Source organism: Emydura macquarii, unplaced genomic scaffold (genome assembly GCF_026122565.2).
Source record: "Emydura macquarii macquarii isolate MOO-44397 ecotype Brisbane River unplaced genomic scaffold, CSIRO-AGI_Emac_v2 contig_2627, whole genome shotgun sequence".
Taxonomy (NCBI): domain Eukaryota; kingdom Metazoa; phylum Chordata; order Testudines; family Chelidae; genus Emydura; species Emydura macquarii.
In genome coordinates, this window is record NW_027132764.1 from 21,731 (window position 1) to 40,802 (window position 19,072).

At 55.6% G+C, this 19,072-nt stretch overlaps 1 protein-coding gene across 1 annotated transcript; it reads right to left on the reverse strand.

Annotated features, from left to right (window-relative positions):
• Positions 1-387: 387 nt before the first annotated feature.
• Positions 388-8,208, reverse strand: LOC137163604 (complement factor B-like). Its single transcript, XM_067563916.1, has 19 exons — positions 8,204-8,208; positions 7,387-7,655; positions 7,086-7,286; positions 6,791-6,976; positions 6,391-6,564; positions 5,786-5,866; positions 5,285-5,379; positions 5,064-5,190; positions 4,054-4,173; positions 3,487-3,567; positions 3,173-3,313; positions 2,903-3,027; positions 2,695-2,818; positions 2,424-2,568; positions 2,220-2,305; positions 1,982-2,109; positions 1,643-1,730; positions 1,036-1,085; positions 388-643 (listed from the first exon to the last, which is right to left on the reverse strand). The coding sequence occupies exons 1-19, from the start codon at positions 8,206-8,208 to the stop codon at positions 521-523; spliced, it is 2,349 nt and encodes a 782-aa protein (XP_067420017.1). The 3' UTR covers positions 388-520.
• Positions 8,209-19,072: the final 10,864 nt, after the last annotated feature.

Consider the following 19,072-nt stretch of genomic DNA (forward strand, 5'->3'; position numbering starts at 1 on the left):
GTCCTACATTCCACCCCCCACCCCCAGAATCCTCATCATTCCAGCTGCCATTCTGGGAGATGGGGGATGGGTGGGGCCTAGATAGACCCCTCTCCTTGTGCCCTCCACCCGGGGGCCTAGTGTGTTACGGGGCTTATTAACCTTTTGCTGGGGGGGCTGGGAGCCAGGACTCCTGGGTTCTGTCCCCAGCCCTGGCAGTGGAGAGGGGTTGGGGGGATGGGGAACCAGGACTCCTGGGTTCTCTCCCTGCCTCTGACAGAGGAGTGGTTAGAGCAGGGTAGGGGGCTGGGAACCAGGGCTCCTGGGTTCTGTCCCGGCCCTGGCAGGGGAGGACAGACACCCCTTTAATTCAGGGCAGGAGGCAGCATTGTTTCAAAGATCCAACAAGCTTTATTCTTTCCAGGCACAAAGAACTTGAGGTGTCAGGGCCCTGCTCTCCCAGGCTCAGACGCCGAGGTTCCAGCATGGCCCAGGGGGGCAGCGCTCCTTAGGGGAAGGGTCCCTGGCCTGGCAGGGGCAGTCACTCAAAACCCAGCTCCGGGACCTTCTTCCTGATCCAGCCCATGAACCGCGGGACGCTGGTGTAAACCCCCAGTTGTTTCCCGTCACAGCTGTCATTGGTGCCGTGACTCACGATGCCGACCTGGAGGGGAGAAACACAGAGATGGGGTCACCTCAGCCCTGTGCCACAGCCCCGACCCGCAGTCCCCCGCTAGCCCAGCCTTGCCCCCCCAGCTCTGCCGGGTGCCCCTCACTCCCCACCTGCAGCCCCTGCCAGCCCAGCCCTGGGCTCTTCCCAGTCCCCAGCTCTGCCGGTGCCCCTCAATCTCTTTGGAGAGTCTTTCATCGCCCTCTGGTGGTGACTATTTGCATTACATTATATCGTCCCGTTGCATTCACCCCGAGAGCGGGTTGGTAACTGGGGGAAAGTGGAAGTGGGGGCAGCACTCTATCCGGTACCCCGTCCTCCCTCGTCTCTGTCCATCCATCCGTCTGTCCTGGGGACTAGGGTCCTTCTGTCCTGGACTGTCTCACCTGTATCCAATGCTGCTTCCTGTTCACCACGAAGGGTCCCCCGGAGTCACCTGGGAGTAGGCGGGAGGAAGCCACGAATATTTAAATCCTGGGAGGAGTGGGGGGCTGGAAGAAAGGATAGAAGGCAAGCGAGGAGGATAGAAACGAGAGAGAAGAGGTTGAATCCAGTAGGAAGAACGAGAGAGAATGAAACCTCTGAAAGAATGGGAGAAGGAATGAATGGAAGCACGAACGATGAGTGAAAATGAATGAAGAAATGAGAGACGGGAGCCCGGGTGAATAAATACAGGTAAAAAAAAAAAGACAATGAATGAAAGAATGGGTGAGAAAAGGAAGGGGTGAGCAATGAGGGTGAGTGAAAGAAAGTACGAGAGAACAAGGGAACGAACGAGGTGAAGAAAGAACCAGCGCCCCAGGGGAGGGCTGGAGCAGTGGACGAGAGAAGGAAGGAAAGAAATGAAGAGAGGGGGAGATGACTGGCCAGGGCAGCGAGGAGGGTGAATGAATGACCGTGTGAATGGAGGACTGGACTGGCAGGTGAGTGGAGGGAAGGGTGAGGCCGGGCTGCAGGGGTCTGCGGGAGCGGAGGACGCGGGGGGCAGCTCACCCTGGCAGGCATCTTGACCCTTCTCTCCGACGGCGCAAAACATGTTGGGGGTGAATTTCGGCAGCGACTGCTGGCAGCGCAGGCGGCTCTGCAACCACACGGGGGAGCTGGGGAGTGAGGGGTTAACAGACCCGCAACCTCCAGCCCGCCCTGTGTGTCTGTGTGTGTGTGTGTGTCCCTCTGCGCCCCCTGCTGACGGGGATGGGCGCTGCCCTGTGTGTGTGTGTGTGTGTGTCTCTCTCTGTGCCCCCTGCTGGCGGGGATGGGCGCTGTGTTGCGTGCGTGCAGCTCTGCTATCCGTGTTGTATTGTGTGCGCTCACCGGGTGTGCCGCCCTTACCTGTATCACCACCTCTGCCTGCTGCAGCTTCCTGGCCTTGCTGAAGGATGTGGTCTTACCCCAGCCAGTGACGATGCCCCGGATTTCTCTCTCCTCCTCCTCGCTGTCATGCCCCGTCAGGATCCGGCCTGGGGGGACCCACAGGTCAGGGGGGACAGGGCAGCCCCGCTCCCCCATTGCAGGACCAGGCCAACCCTGGGCAGCCTCCCTCCTGCCACCCGCTGCTTTCCCTGGATACCTTGGTATTGGCACCTCTCCTCCCAGCTGGCCTCTGGCAGGTCCAGGACACGGCTCGTCTCCGCGCTGCAGGGGAGACAGACAGGCCTGGGCGGCACCGCAGAGAGTCAGTGAGCCAGGAGAGAACCCAGGAGTCCTGGCTCCCAACCCACTGCTCCCCGCCTAGAGCCGGAAGAGGACCCAGGCGTCCGGCAGGGTGTCTCACCGGACTGTGCTGGAGAAGGGCAGAGGGCGGGTGAGGTTGAGCAGTGCGATGTCAAAGTCAAAATCCTGGAGCCCTTTATATTCCTCGTGGATGATGATCTGCCCCACGGCCCCACGTGGTGTCTTCTTGGGGGCGGTGATCTGCCCTGGGGAAACGGGTAACTGTCAGCTCCCTGCCCACTGCTGTGCCCTTGCCTTGCCCCCGCCCCACCCCTGCCACGGTGCCCCCCGCCTGGCTCCCACCCCACAGTGCCCCATGGGGCCAGTCTCACCTACAGCCACATGCACATTCTCCGGGGCCATGGCTTTCCTGGCCTCAGTGTCCCAGATGTTGTGAGCTGCAGTGAGGATCCAGGAGGGGGCTATGATCGAGCCCCCGGCACTATAGGACATATCCTGCAGGGTGGGGGAGAAAGGAAGCTCAGAGGGCGCGTGGGGAAGATGGGGCTGGAGTGGTGGGGATGGGGAGGGGGCTCCTACCTTGTCCGTTATCGAGAGATACACCTGCCAAGGCCACTGTTTCTCTGCCGCCTGCTCCCCACCGTAAATTCGCTGGATGGCTGGGCTGTGCCCCACGCCTCGCACCCCACATCCGAGAGCTTCACCTGGGGACACAGATGCGGGGGTTGGGGGGCTGGAGGGATCCCCCCTCCCCTCCCAGAGCCGGCATGAATAGAACCCAGGAGTCCTGGCTTCCCCCTCTGCCCCTACCTACCCCACCCCCTGCCAGAGCCGGAGCACCCCACTCACCCGCTGTCCCCACCAGCTGGGCGATGCCCCGCAGGTCACGGTAGCTCTGGAGGTAGAAGGATCTTTGGGTTCCCGGCTTCTTTGTGGCGATTTGCTCAAGCTGCTCCTTGTCGGCATCTCCGATGCCCAGAGCGAAGATATCTGGGGGTGAGGGTGGGGAATCACTAGTGGGAGACCCCTAGAGGGGCAAGGCTCTGTGTCCCCATTCCCCACCCCCTGCGCCAGCCAGTCCTTGTCCTGGGCCCGGATTGGGGCCAGCACCCCCTAGAGGGGCGAGGCTCCGTGCCCCAGGAGCTGTTACTGCGTCTACTTACCCAGGTTCTGGTCCGGGTCAGGGACGGCCGCCTGGATCTGTGCTGACACCCCGGCTGGGTTCAGCCCCATGTTGTGTCTCCCTGGCAGGGCGGGAAAGAGGAACCTGAGCTGAGATGCCTCCAGTAGGACTAGGGCTGTTTCCCTTGGGATGTCAGAGAGACTTGTGAGGGAGTGCTGAAGGGGCATGGGGTGCCCGGGGGTCCTAGGGTGTGGAGTTCTGGGGAGGTGGAGATATCCCCAGTGGCAAGATGATGTATGGGGGGTCTTAACCTCCAATCTGTGCCCGGGAGTTGTATTTGCCCCAGGGATCTGCCCATGAGGGGTGTATTTGCCCTGGGGGATCTGCCCCATAGAGGTGTATTTGCACCAGGGGATCTACCCCTAAAGGGGTGTATTTTCCCCATGGGATCTGCCCCTGGGATGTATTTGTCCTGGGGTATCTGTCCCAATGGGTGTATTTACCCCAGAGATCTGGCCCTTGGGGGTATATTTGCCCCAGGGGTATCTTCCCCCGGGGGAATATTTGACCCAGGGGATCTGCCCCCCATGGGGTTTCTGTGTCTCACCACTCGTGAGCAGAACCACGATGTGTTTCCAGGGCTTCTTTCTGGGCGGCTCCTTCTGGATGAGGGACAGAACTTGCTTCAGCGCCGCCCCCATGTTGGTGCCTCGAGGGGTCAGGCTGCCTGGGAGTGGGACATAACGACAATTGCCTCTCCACAACACACAAAACCCTCTCACCTCAGCAACACAACACAACAACCACTCATCACAACACTACCACACATGCAACAACATGGCAACTCCATCACCATAACGCAGAGCAACACAATGACAACCCCATCACCACAACACCACAACAACCCCCCACAACTCTACACAACAACCCCATCACCACAACGCTACCCAGCAACACAATGAGAACCTTGTCACCACAATGATACAAGGACAAACCTGTCATCCCAGCAACACTACACATGACAACCCCATCACCACAACACCACAATGATAACTCTGTCACCACACAACACACAACAACCTTATCAGCACACCACATAATGACAGCCCTATCACTACAACACAACACAAAATGAAAACCCTTTAAACATAACACAACATACAATGACAATATTGTTGCTGCAATACAATATCGCAGTCAACACAACACAATGACACAACACAGTGTGCAGCAGAAGCAACAACAAAACCCTGTCACCCCACACCAACACACAAGGACACCCTGTCACTCCAACAGCACAAAGACAACCCCATCACCACGACACTACACAACATGCCACAAGATGACAATCCTGACATCATAACAGAACACAACACTCCCATCTCTGCAACACAATGACAACCCCACTACCACAGATAACTACACAACACACAATGAGAACCCCATCACCACAAGGATGCAACACAACACAGAAAAACAATCCCATCACCACAACATAGCAAAACATCAGGGACTGCATCACACAGTGACCCACAGTTTAACATACAGCGCTCAACACATCCCAATGCTGTGAAACACAACATAGAACACAACCTAGTGCCAAGACACCCAACTCACTCATGTTCTGAACCTGTTCCCAGGCCCTCTCCACTTCTGTAGGTTCCTTGGTCAGAACTGACACCAGCTGGGCCGAGCTGGCAAACGCAACAGCCGCGAAGTAGATTTTCTCAGAGACCATCATGGCCTGAGAGAGACCCAGTGTTAGTGAAGGGGGGAGCTGGGCTAGCTGGGCTGTGGGTTGGGAATGAGGGGCACCGGCAGAGCTGACCTCCTCTTACCTGCTTCATAATGGCAAACATGAATTCCCCGCTCATTTGCAAATTCTCGGCCCCGATGCTGGCCGATGCGTGCAGGGCGAAGTAGATGTTGGTGCCTAGGGGTGGGGCTGGATTAGACACAGACAGTGAAGGAGCCTCCCCCACCCAGCCCCTGGGGCCCTCAGCACTCCCCGGCCCTGGCCCTGGGCAGCCCCAGCTGGGATGAGACGGAGGGAATGAGGGTGTCTGAGACCAGCAACCATAGGTAACCCTCTTATCTTCATGGCAGCGACCCCTGCCGTCCGGCTCTCCATCCATCCATCCACACACACCCCCTCCATCCAGCCTCCCTCCCTCTCTGTTCCCCTCTCCACGTCCAGATGACTGTGTGATGCCCAAAGGGAGCTGAAGAACGGGTCCTGGGGGCACCCAATCCTTGGGGCTCCAGGCTCAGCATGTGGGACATGATGACTGGGGGCCAGTGACCCCCAGAGCAGGGGGGTGGGATGCGCTGATCCTGACCTGTATGTGCGTGCAAAATGATTTCTTCCGACATGTCCAGATGCACAGCCACAGAGCTCCAGTTGTCGTAGGCATAGTGGCCTGGGGAGGGTCACAGCTGGTCAGTGGGAGGCACGGTTGGAGGGTGGGGCACAGGGAACCCCTGGGATGAGGGGTCTGGACAGCTCCCCCTGTGGGGTGCAGTACAGAGCATCCCTTGGAAAACAGGAGGGGCCCCGCACTGGGTAGCTGGGAGGGCGGAGAGAGGGAGGAGGGTGGGAGGTGGATAGACAGGTTGATGTGTCAGGGTAACGGATGGACGCACAAGAGGACACATGGATGAACAGACAGACACACACAGGGATGGATGGACATGTGGGGAAAAGGACACCAGGGCAGGAGGATGAAAAGATGCAGGGGGTGGATGGACAAATGGACACGCACAGTGCGCATGGGTTGGTGGATACGCCTGGGGCAGAAGGCCACACAGGGTAGATGGACAGAAGGACGTGGGGTCAACAGACAGACACACTGGGGGCAGAAAGACAGACCAGGGGACAGATGGACATGGCAGATGAACAGACGGACACCTGGGAGGGCGGCTGGAGGCCCAGCCTGTGACTCACCCTCGCAGCGCGGTTCCTCCCCTGACCACTGGCCCGAGCTCTGGCAGACGCGGCGGGGGGAGCCCCGCAGCACCAGCCCCTGGAGGCAGGTGAATGTCACAGCCTTTCCTGGCTCGAAGACGTGACCCTGGCGACGCCCCCCAATGGGGATGCCTGGCCAGGGGCAGAGGGACTCTGAGGGGAGACAAGCTTCAGATCCTGCCCCTTGCAGGCGTTAACCAAGCAGGGCAGGGGCTGCAACGTGGGGAGTCCCCACAGAGTGGGGGCAGAGGGGGATGGGCCAGGCAAAGTCCTGGCCCTCAGCCCCCCCGATCTTACCACTAAACCCCACTCCCTGCCCAGAGCCAGGGATAGAATCCAGGAGTCCTGGCTCCCAGCCCCGGGGCTCAGACCCACTCACCCTTGGGGTCGCACACGGCTGTGCGACCACTCCACTCCCCATTGGCCAGGCAGGTGCGGCTGGCAGAGCCGAAGATCCGGTGCCCGGGCTCACACTGGAAGTTTATCGTGTCCCCGACGTTGTACTTGATCCTCCGAGGCTGGTGCCAGCCATTCTCGAAGATGATGTTGCCGGGGCAGGTGTAGTCTGCAGAGGGGAGGAGGGGGCAGGACATCTGGATTCTCCAGGAGGAGAGTAGGGTCTAGTGGTTAGAGCAGGGGGGGGCTGGGTGCCAAGACTCCTAGGTTCTACTCACTGATGCAAGAGGGCCTCTGGGCTGACCCGAAGGCATTCCTCAGAGGCGACCACGTCCCATCGGACTGACAGACCCTCCAGCTGACGGGATGGGCGCGGCTGTTGGGGGGGCAGTGATACTCCAGGACGCTGCCATTGGCTCGAATCGTGGGGTACACGACCTCACCCCCTTGGATGCTTTCGGCGTCCCCACAGACTACATCTTGGAGAGAAAAAGCAAGGGGCTGCAGGTCAGGAGTGAGGGGTAGGGTCAGAGTTAAGGAGTGCCCAGACCCCCTGGTGGTGGAGGAGGAATTTCTTACCACACAGGCAGTGGCGGAGGAGGAGCAGGAGGAGGAGGAAGAGGGAGGGGGCGTGCTCCATGACCCCAGGGTCTTGGGGATGAAATGGGGAGTCTGAGCAGCAGGGAGATCGAGGCTCCTTGTGCAGCCAGGCTGGAGGGAGAAGTGGAGGGTGGGGGGCTGGGAGCTGATATTTTGGTTTCTGAAACCGCAAGCTGGCAAGAGGAAATGGCACGTGGTTCCCAGAAAATGAAGTTGCTATAGCCCTCCCCTCCCCAAGCCCAGGCACCCTAGAAGGGGAGTGGGGTCTAGTGGGTAGAGCTGGGGGAGTCTGGGAGCCATGACTCCTGGGTTCTAGCCCCAGCTCTGGGAGGGGAGTGGGGTCTAGTGGGTTAGAGGAGGGGGGCTGGGGGCCAGGACCCCTGGGTTCCAATATCTGCACTGGGGGGCTGCGCGCAGTTGCAGGAAGGTTAGCTGATATTTTTGGAAGCGGGTTTCACTTCGTGTTTCTTTTTCATTGTTCAGCTCAGGGCGATGTGGTCTCAAAGAAATCACAGCCCCTGGGGCAACCAAGAAAGGGAAGAGGAGAAGGGTGTGGGGAGGCAGCTGGCTGGAGTGAGGAACTCTCCCCAGCTGGAGGAGAGGAGAGCAGGGTCGAGCCACAGTGAAAGAAAGAGAGAAAAAGACACTGGAGAAGGTAGAATCTGGGGGGTGGGTGGGGGAGGGCTGAACCCCCCTCCTCAGGGTCCAGCTATCTCAGAGCCGTCCCCAGCCCCAGTCATGGGGGCGAAGTAAGAGTTGGTACTGTGGGGGCCGCAGAGGGGATGGATCCCTGCACCTCATGAAGGGCGGGCAGGGGCACAGTGGGAGGAAGTCCCAGGACAGGGGTTGAAGGCTGGGCAATGGGTAACACAAGGCCGGGGGGGAGGTGGAGTGGAGCTGGGGAGACAGAGGAAATGAGCTTTAGAACGGGAAAATAGGAAAGAAAGAAATGAATGAGGGGATGAGAAAAGAAAGACTGGAGTGAGAGAAAGAGAACAAGAGAAACAAGGGAATGAGAAAAAGAAAGAAAGAAAGAAAGAAAGAAAGAAAGAACAAGGGAATGAGAAAGACGGAAAGAAAGAAATGAGGGGGGACGAGGGAAGATGAGGGTCCCTGGTCCCAAATATCTCTCTAATCCCCCCTCCTGCAACCCTGCAGATGGCTGCAGTCGTTGCTGGCCTGGCCCACCTCCTGCAGCTGGCACTGGACACGCTGGGCAGTGATGCCAGTGGCCTGGACCCCTGGTATTTCCTCCTCGGTCTCCGCCTCATTGCTCTCTTTGTGGCTGATGGGCCATGGGCCTCAACGAAACCAGACCTGGCCTGTAACTGGACCTCAGTCAGTGGGGACTCCCAGCCGTTCTGCACCGCCCTCTGCTACAATCAGCACTTCTCGGCCCCTGTCTCCTCAGCCTGGGGCTTCGCCTTCCTCGCCTCCCTGCTCTCTGTGGGCCTCATGATGCTGACTCATGCCCAGATCAGACAACCAGATCAGACAACGGGCTGTGGCCAGAAGGGACAAGGAGTGGGCAAGACAGATTGATGCAGCCAATATGTCCGCAGGACCCAACATGGCCACCAAGGCCAACCTGGCTGAAGAGTCCAATATGGCCGCTGGATCCAACCAGGTTGACATAATTAATATGACCTCTGAGTTCCATTGCATTGGCCAATACAAGATGGCCGCTACAGAATCTAAGATGGCTACCAGATCAGCCTGGTGCCCCCACATCTTTGATTTGTGTGTGGTGCTGCTCCTGGTCACTGAGCTGTGCTTCTTGTGGGATACGCTGGCCCTACAATTACCCATGGTGTCAGGGGCCTACTTCCTGTGCCTTCCTGGGGCTCCCCCGTGTCCCCTGGCCCTGGAATGTGCCCTGTTAGGGAGGGCCGACAAGAAGATGGCGCTGGTGACTCTGGCCTTCATGGCCTCTGTCAATATAGCCTCCTGTCTTGCCTATGGTATCCTGAGATTGGGAAGGGCGGCCCGGTGCCAGGGGAGATAGAGGTGAGGGGAGAGGGAGTGAGCGTGGGACTGGGGAGAAGAGGTGTGGGGGAGGGACTGGTTGAAGGATTTAAGATGGCCACAGATCCTAAGATGGTCGTCCAGCTGGTTGATGTTCCCAAGATTCCCACCCAGCCCAAGGTGATTGGTGTACACAAGAAGAGGGCCTAGCCTAAGGTGATGGGCGTATCCAAGATGGCCATCCAGCCCAAGGTGGTTGGTTTTTCCAACATGGCCACCCAGCTCACCCAGGATTACCTGACCTGAGGGGAGGGGGAAAAAAGGAGGGAACCTGTAGGACAATGGACTATTAAGCAGACCCCTCCCACAGAGCAGAGACCCCCATATATCTACCATCAGTGACATTGGGGAGGGCATCGACACAGAGGGGACCCCAGTTTGACTTTACCGGGGGGATGAACAAATCCCCCTCCCACAATGCACCTCTGGTGCTGTGTATGGCCAAAGACTGCCAAGAATGCAGTCATCTCTGGGGTGGGCCATGGGAACTGTTTATACAGGGACCCCTCTCCCGGTGCTGAGGTCAGCACTGACTCTTAGGGGACAGCACCCTGTACTGAGCACCGCACCCCAAATTGCTTTCATAGTTGGGTCCTATAGAGCTCATTTTGTGTGGTTGAAGCATTTATCAAACTGCTTATTTTCCCTTTAGAAACAATAATGACTGGTTTATAAAAATTATGGTTGTCCCAATACGCTCAAAGTTCAACTTAAATACGAGAGGCTGTGGAAGGGGACCTGGGGAGCCAGGACTCCTGGGTTCTGTCCCCAGCTCTGGGAAGGGAGTGGGGCTTGATGGCTCAGAGAAGGGGAGGCAGGCTGGGAGTTAGGACTCCTGGGTTACTCCTAGCTGCATAGGCATCTGCGAAGTGCTGACAAGTTTGCCTTCGCTGGATTATGTTTTGAGGGCATGGTGTAGATTATCACACAAGGTGGGTGGGGGGTGGAGGCAGCTGGATAGTGCTGTGACTCTGTCAGAAGGAAGGAAATAAGAGAGGGAGAAGGACGGAGAGAGAGAGAGAGAATCAATGAGTGGAAAAGGTACTGGGACCCAGGGCTGCAAGGGTGGGCAGTGGCTGGAAATCCAGTAGGGGGCATTGTCAGCTTCTGTGGCAGTGTTGCACCCCCCCCAGGTTGGTGGGGGGAGGGCTTGGGTGTCGGGTGAGTGTATCATGGCTTGGAAAGGGGACAGGGAGCTTCCTTCTCTGTGCTGGGAATGTCAGGAGAGAACTCCTGGCCTGGGAGGGTTCAGCTGTTGTTTGACCGGTTCTGGATTGAGTCAGAGCAACAGGAGGAGAGGGAGAGTGAAAGGGAATGAGAGACAAACCAGGGAGACATGGAGTAGGGAAAATGGGCACAAGATAAAAAGAAAGCAGAACAAGGGAAAGGAAGAAAACAAGAGAATGGGGGAATAAGAGAAAGAAAGAAAGAAAGAAAGTGGAATGAGGGAACAGAAAAGAAAAAAAAAGAAACTAAGAAAGAAAACAAGGGGAGGAGAAAAAATCAAAGAAAGAAAGGAATGGGAAAAAGACTGAGTAAAAGAGAGAACTGAAAAGCAAACAAGCATGCAAGAAAAGAGGGGCTGAGGCAGAGAAAGAACGAGGAAGCCAGGCAGGCAGTGGAGGAGTGCTCTGGCCTCTCTCTTTCCACAGATGGCCGCCATCTTTGCCGGTGTCTCGCGGTTCTTACAGCCAGCGATGGACTGCGTCTCTGCAGATACCAGCTGCCAAGGCCTGATACCCTTGTACTTCCTTATTGGCCTACGCCTGGTGACGCTCATCATTGCCAGTGGGCCCTGGGACTCAGACCAATCCATCATAGCCTGTGACTGGCTCTTGGAGAAGCCTGGGTCCCAGACCTTCTGCAATGCCCTCTGCTACAACCAGCACTTCCCAGCTCCCATGTCTGGCATCTGGGGCTTCGCTTTCCTTGCCACCCTCTTCACCATCGGGTTGATGCAGCTTATACGGAGCAAGGGTGTCCAGGGGGTTGCAGTGGACAAGGTTGTGGAGGGGTCGGCACCTGCTGGACCATCCAATACGGCTGCAATGCCCAATACAGCCACAGGGCCAAACGCAGCCACCGGCTCAAACACGGCTGCTGCTGCCACACTGCTGGCTGAATCCAAGCCGTTGGCCGACGCCATGCCACTTGGAGTAACCAGTATGGCCTCCAAGCCTGAGCAGGCCCACATGGCTGCTAGACCCAATATGGCCCCCAAGGACCGGCAGCTTGATGAATCCAAAATAGCCACAGACACCAAGTTGGTTGGGGCAATTAATGAGGCTGCCGGAGCCAGCATGGCCACCGAGTACCAGATGCTTGGAATAACCAACATGGCTGTTGAACCCAGGATGGCCACCAAGTACCAGACACTTGGTGTAACCAATATGTCTGCCAGACCAAGCATGGCCACCAAGTACCAGACGCTTGGTGTAACCAATATGGCCACCAGACCAAGCATGGCCACCAATTACCAGACACTTGGCGTAACCAACATGGCCGCCAGACCAAGCATGGCCACCAAGTACCAGACGCTTGGAGTAACCAACATGGCCATTGAACCCAGGATAGCCACCGAGTACCAGATGCTTGATGTAACCAATATGGCCGCCAGACCAAGCATGGCTGCCAAGTGCCAGATGCTTGGCGTAACCAACATGGCTGCCGGACCCAGCATGGCCACTGATGCCAAGCTGCTTGAGGCAGCCAATATGGCTACTGGACCCAACGTGGCCAACAGCCCCAAGCCACTTGACAAATCCAAGACGGCCGCTGGCGAGCCCTGGCGCCATGTGCTCTTTGTTCTGTGCGTGGGGCTGCTGCTGGTCACGGAGCTGAGTTTCTTGTGGGCCGTGCTGGCCCTGCAGATGCCGGCCATGTCAGCGACCTCCTTCCGCTGTGTCCTGCGGAGCCCGGCCTGCCCCTCGGTGCTGGAGTGCACCCTCCCGGGCCGGGCCGACAAGTACATGGCGCTGGCCACCTTGGCCTTCACGGCTTGCATCAACATGGCTGCCTGCATGGGCTACGGGATCTTGGAGCTCAGGGGTGGGGCCTGTTGTCAGGGGCGACAGGGGGTGGGGAGAGAAGGGAGCTGTGCGGAGTGTGGGGGGGAGGGGGACTGTGGGGGGTGTGGAGGGAGCTGTGGGGGTGAGGCAGAGACTGTGGGGGGAGTGGATGGGGCTGTGGAGGGGAGAGGGGCAAATATGGGGGAGAGGAGGGGCTTTGGGGAAGGTGGGGGTGAGATGGGGGACTGTGGGAGATGTGGAAGAGCCAGGGTGGAGGAGGAGAGTATGGGGAGTACGGGGGCCCATGGAGGGGGCAGGGAGGATGGATGGGGAGGGCAGAAGGGGGGCTGGGAAGTGTGGGGTATGGAGATGCAGGAGATAGGGGCAGATGAGGGGAGGGTACTGAGAGGAGACTGGGAGGGAGGCAGTGAGGAAAGTGGGGGGCTGGAGGGAGGGGCGGGGTGGGGAGGGGGCTGGAGGGTGAGGGTGGGGGAAGGGAGGAAGTGGAGAGGGCAGAGAGGGGAGTGGGCAGAGTGGCAGGGATGGAGGGCACCAGGCATGGTGTGTGTGGGGGGCAAGGAGGCTTGTACATGAGGGGTGAGGGGCAGCTCTTCATACAGGGACCCCTCGCCTGCCACTGAGACATGGCCCCTCTGGGGTGGGGCGTGGGGGCTGGGTGCACAGGGCCTCTCACCCGGCTCTAAGATGCAGCCACCTCTGGAGTGGGGGGCCTGGTTATATGGGGACCCCACACCCAATGCTGAGACGTGGCCCCTCTGGGGTGGGGCACGGGGGCTGGTTATATGAGGATGCCTTACTGTCCCTCTCCTGGCACTGAGATGTGGCCACTTCTTGTTCTTTACTAAGAGGACATTAGGTGGCAGGTTTGCACTGCCATTCTAGCTCCTGACATGTTCCCAAGCTCCCCATGGCAGGGCCTGCCTATGCCTCCCATTTTGCCCTTCCCTTATACCAGGGTCCCCCATTCTTCCTTCCATGCCAGGGGCTCCGTATTTCCCTGCCCTCCCCCTCTATTTCCATGATGTATGTAGATATGTAAATAGGTCAGCCTGTCTCGTTTGCTGTTTGTTAATTTATTTCTCTGCCGTCTGTCTGGCAGAGCAGCGACGCCACATGCCAACTTGGCACACGCCATGGCACCGGGGGCACAGCTGGGCTGGAAGGGGCTGTTCTACTGGAATATGCTAAATTCTACCCACAAATAGTGCTTTGATCTAGAGGCAATTGCAGAGCTGTGTGAAGTTGCTGACGCTGTTACCAGGGGCTCCAGGGAGGGCGGGGGGGGGGGCTCAGTTTGTCCCCCAATTTCCCTCCAAATCTGTAGGGCTCCACCCATCGAAGCCTGGACTTTTCCCTGAAATTGTGGAACCAATGGGAGGTGGCGTTTAAAAATTAGCACTTTACACAGGACCCATGGCCTGGGGCTGAGATGCAGCCGTCTCTGGGGTGGGGCATGGGGGATGTTTATACAGGGATCCTCGCCCGACGCGCAGATGCAGCCATCTCTGGGGTGGGGCAGAAAAACAGAGGACTGCTATTGTGTTGAAGGTTTGGCTTTTCCTTTGTTCTGCCAATAAAAACCTACCTGCACATTTTCCCCAATTCTTCATATTTTAACTTAAAGCTTAGAGCCAAGGATGGGATTTAGTATCCAGGGATCCCAGTAGAAACCAACTTATCTGGTGTGGGTCTGGGAGCCAAGATTCCTGGGTTCTCTCCCCAGCTCTGGGAGAGGAGTAGGGTCTGGTGGGTTGGGGGGGGGGGCGGAGAGGGCTGAAAGCCAGGACTCCTGGGTTCTCTGGAGTGGAGTGGGGTCTATCAGCCTATACTGAAGCTGCCAAAACTGCTGCAAGGAGCCACCCAGAGTCATAATCTCTTCACCCATCCCGAGTGTTTACAGCCATCACGAGGACAGCGCACCAGGGGTTGTCATCCTGCTTGGCTGAGATCATCCCCCTCGGGGGAAGCTTCCCAAACAACCTGACCCCAGAAGCGTTCCCAGAACGGAGGGCGGAAACTCATCAGCAACTTCTGGGCACCATAAAGGGGTCAGCGTCCCATGAAGATGCTTGAAGCTGAGCCTGCCTTTTCTGGAAGGAGACATGAGCAATCGGGGCCGCTCCTGAAGGAAACCGCAAACCACTCATTCGAAGGAGGAACCTCCCCTTCCTCCTCCCAACACACATTTGGTCAGCTAGTGCCAGAGGATCTCATCCTGCTTCCCTCGGTTCCACCCCGTTCCCAAGGTCACTCAGAAAGAAGCCTATGCCTGCCTCCAAACTCCTAGCCCCAGCCCTGCCTGATTCATAAATTGTAAGGTTAGATGGGATCCCTGTGCCCACCTAGTCTGACCTGCCATACAACCCAGACCACACGACTGCTCCGAATTAATCCCTGTAGGAAGTGGAGCTTTTAGAAAAACATCCCATTTAGTTTTAAAAATGGCCAGTGACGGACTCTCCGCTACCCCACTGGCAAGTTATTCCAATGGCCCATTCCCCTCACTGTTAAAACTTTGTGGTTTATTTCCAGACTGAACTTGTCTAGCTGCAACTTGCAGCTGTTGGATCTGGTGAGACTTTGCTTGCTAGGTTGAAGAGCGCAATATTAAAGCTTTGTTCCCCATTGCAAGGGATTGGGGCGTAGGTAGTCCGGCCTAGCGGTCACCACTGGGCTGTGGTCCACACATCAAGGACAATATCTTTAAGCAGGGGTCGGAGGAATTGCTAAAGCTGGGTTCAATAACAAGAATCAGGCTGTGGAATTGCAGCCACTTTGGTGGCACTCACATGTGATCTCCAGCTAGCAGGGGATGAGAGCTGGCATCCACGACCCCCCTCCTGGACCTTTCTGCACCACTCAACACTGTCAACTGTGCTATTCATACAGCTGAAGGCCAGACAAACCATCAGATCGCTTAGTCTGACCTCCTGATAGCACAGGCCATTACATTTCACTTAGTTAGCCCTGTACTGAGCCCAGTAACTTGCGTTTGGCTGAAGCATCTTCTAGGAAGTCATCCCATCTCCATCTGAAGGTCCGGCACTTGAAGAAAGAGGTGGGCAGCTAGAAGAAAGCCCAGAGGAGAGCAACCAAAATGGTCAACTGTTTGGAAAACACGAGCTACAAAGAAAAGGTGAAAGAACTGAGTGTTTTCGGTCTAGAGAGGAGAAGACTGAGCGGGGATCAAACTGCCTTGAAATATGTCCAGTGTTGCTCTGAAGAGGATGGTGATCAGTTGTGCTCCTTGTGGGGGGGAGGAGGAAGAGAAATTGGCTTAGATGCAGGGAGGGAGATTTAGGCAGGAAATTAGTGAAGACTTTCTACCTGTAAGGAAGTTCAGCACTAGACCAGGCTGCCCAGGGGGTCTGTGGAATCCCCATCGTTCGAGGTTTGTTAAGAACAGGTAAGACAAACACCTTTGGTGCTCCACTGAGAGCTGGAGAATCCATCACTCCCCTTGGGAATTGTTTCCAGTGGTTACTCACCCTCACTCTTAAAAATACTGCCATAGCACTGTCCCACTTGGGAGGCAGTAGTGTACCGAGGGGGGGGGCAGGCCCCTGGGCACAGGCCTGTGGGGGAGGTGCCAGGCCGGCCCTTCATGATGGGCAGGGAACGGGGGGGCACAGGAGGCTCTGAGGGGCATCCCTCAGTGCCTCCCCTGCCCATGTATCATGAAGGGTTGGTTCAGCCCCCCACCCCATCCCAGGCTGGGGGGTGAGGCCACACCCGTCTGAGCTAGCACCCGGCTGCAGGGCTGCTGTGGGAGAGGCGGGCATCTCATGGCAGGTAAATGCAGAGAGGCGGGCAGTGGAGCCAAGCCTGCATTTGTGCCCCTCCCAAGCCTCACATGCCCCACTGCAGGTACAGACCCCCCTTCCTGGTGCAGCTGGGGGTGGCGCCAGGACCCTTCGTGCCCTGTGGAGGGATGCAAATGTAGGTTGGCCCCCGGGTGCTGGAGACCCTCGGTACACCACTGGTGAGATCTGTGGCACAGGTCACGGAGAAGGTGCTACCATGGTGTGAATCCTTCCAAGAGGGACATACCCAGGGCGCAGTGATGGGAAACTGCCTCTGCCACCAGTCCCCTCAATTCTACAGTCCCCCAAGGACTGACTCTTCTCCAGTCCTATTCAACATTGACGTGCAGCCACAGGGCTGAGTGGGGATGGCCCACAGCTGTACCTATCCTTCCTACGAGCGTAGCACTGTCACTGGCCCCATTGCTCCTTCGTCCATCTCAAGGACCCCTTACACCTCTAGCCCTCAGCTGCCATGGGGTGAGATCCTGCAATCCTATCCTTCCAGACCTGAAATTCCCTCAGCAGATCTGACCTCGGTGCTGATCCTGCCATCCTGTTCCCTTTGGTGGCAAGGCCTGGCTTAAGCTCATTGACAAAATACCCAGCAACGAGACATCTTAAAAGACAATGTATGGCTGATACGCAGGTCTGAGTTCATCAGGTGTCACCCATCTTCCACACCGAGATATTGGCAGGTCTAAAATCCTTCCAGACCACTTGTAAGGCCTGGGTATGTTGGTTAAAGTCTCTAAGCTGTCAGTTCTTGGATGGATGGTGTGTCTCTGCCTAGATCCAGGACTGTTATTTTATCCAGATTCAAAGTCATTTGTCGGCTAAGCCCTTGGAACCAGGTCAGACCAGTCTGGGGGTTGTTTCCTTAGCGGGTGACATGTCGATAGACTTGTTATCTGCCTTCAGGATATGCACTAATTACATCCATTGCTGTTAGTTCCTGGAGGGAGCATTCTTCTCTCACCCATTGCACCAGGAACACAATCACTAGCAGACCAGCAAAAAAAACCCACAAAAAAGGGATACAAAATCCCCTCAATCCCCACCCCATATGAAATGTTTCAGCTTCTCATTTCCAAATGATCTTTTGTTTTGAAATTGAGCCAGATTTAACCAAAATCAAAAAATCGTTTCAAAGCACCCAGAAAGAAACAATTTCTTCTGCCCAAATCGTGACTTTCTGGTTTTTTGTTTTGCTGAGAAATACAGAATAATTTTTTACTTCTTATTTTCCAGTTCAGCCACTGAACTGAGAAAGTGACAACAATCATTTGCCCAAGGTTTAGACAGATACTATGGACAAATCAAGAACTACTGCATTAATCATCCCTATAACTTTCTGGATGAATACGATTTGTTGGGGGAAGAGTCAACAGGGCTTTTGTAAAAGAGAAATCATGCCTCAGTAATCTACTAGAATTCTTTGAGTGGGGGTCAAAAAGCATGTGGGCCAGGGTGATCCAGTGGATATAGTGTACTTAGATTTTCAGAAAACCTTTTACAAGATTCCTCACCAAAGGCTCTTAAGCAAAGTAAGCGGTCATGGGATAAGAGGGAAGAGCCTCTCAAGAGTAAGTAACTGGTTAAAAGATAGGAAAGAAAGGGTAGGAATAAATTGTCAGTTTTCAGACTGGAGAGAGGTAAATAGTGGTGTCCCCTGTGGTTTGTACTGGGACCAGTACTGTTCAACAGATTCGTAAATGATCTGGACAAAGGGGTAAATAATGAGGTGGCAAAATTTGCAGATGACACTAAACAACTCAAGATAGTTAAGTCCAAAGTAGACTGCAAAGAGTTACAAAGGGATCTCACAAAACTGGAGGAGTGGGCAAGAAAATGGCAGATGAAATTCAATGTTGATAAATGCAAAGTAATGCACACTGGAAAATGTAATTCTAATTGTACATATAAAATGATGGAGTCTAAATTAGCCGTTACCACTCAAGAAAAAGATCTTGGAGTTATTGTGGATAGTTCTCTGGAAACATCCACTCAATAAGCAGTGGCAGTCAAAAAAGCTACCAGAATGTCTGGAATGTTTAGGAAAGGGATAGATAATAAGACAGAAAATACCGTAATGCCTCTATAAATCCATGGTACATCCACATCTTGAATACTGCGTGCAGAACTGATCACTCCCTCTCAAAAAAGATATATTGGAATTGGAAAAGGTACAGAAAAAAGGCAAAAAAAATTATTTGGGGTATGGAAAAGCTTCCATATGAGGAGAGATTAATGATACTGGGACTTTTCAGCTTGGAAAAGCAACGACTAAGGGGGGGATATGACAGAGGTCTATAAAATCATAACTGGTGTGGAGAAAGTAAACAAGGAAGTGTGATTTACTCCATCTCATAACACAAGAACTAGGGGTCACCAAGAGAAATTAATAGGCAGCAGGCTTAAAATGAACAAAAGGAAGCATTTCTTCAGACAGTGCAGAGTCAATCTGGGCAACTCTTTGTCAGGGGATGTTGTGAAGGCCAAAACCATAAGAAACTTCAAAAAAGAGCTAGGGAAGCCCCTGGAACATAGGTCCATCAATGGCTCTTAGCCAGGATGGAATGGGATGCAAAACTGTGCTCCGAAGTGTCCCAACCTTTTTTTTGCCAGAAGTTAGGAAAGGGTGACACATCACTCGATAGTTACCTGTACTGTTCATTCTGTCTAAAGCACCTGGCATTGCCCACTCTTGGAAGACAGGATACTGGGCTAGATGGAGCATTGGTCTGACCCAGTGTGGCCAATCTTATATTCTTGCGTTTCCCAAAAACTGCATTTTTTGTGGCAAAT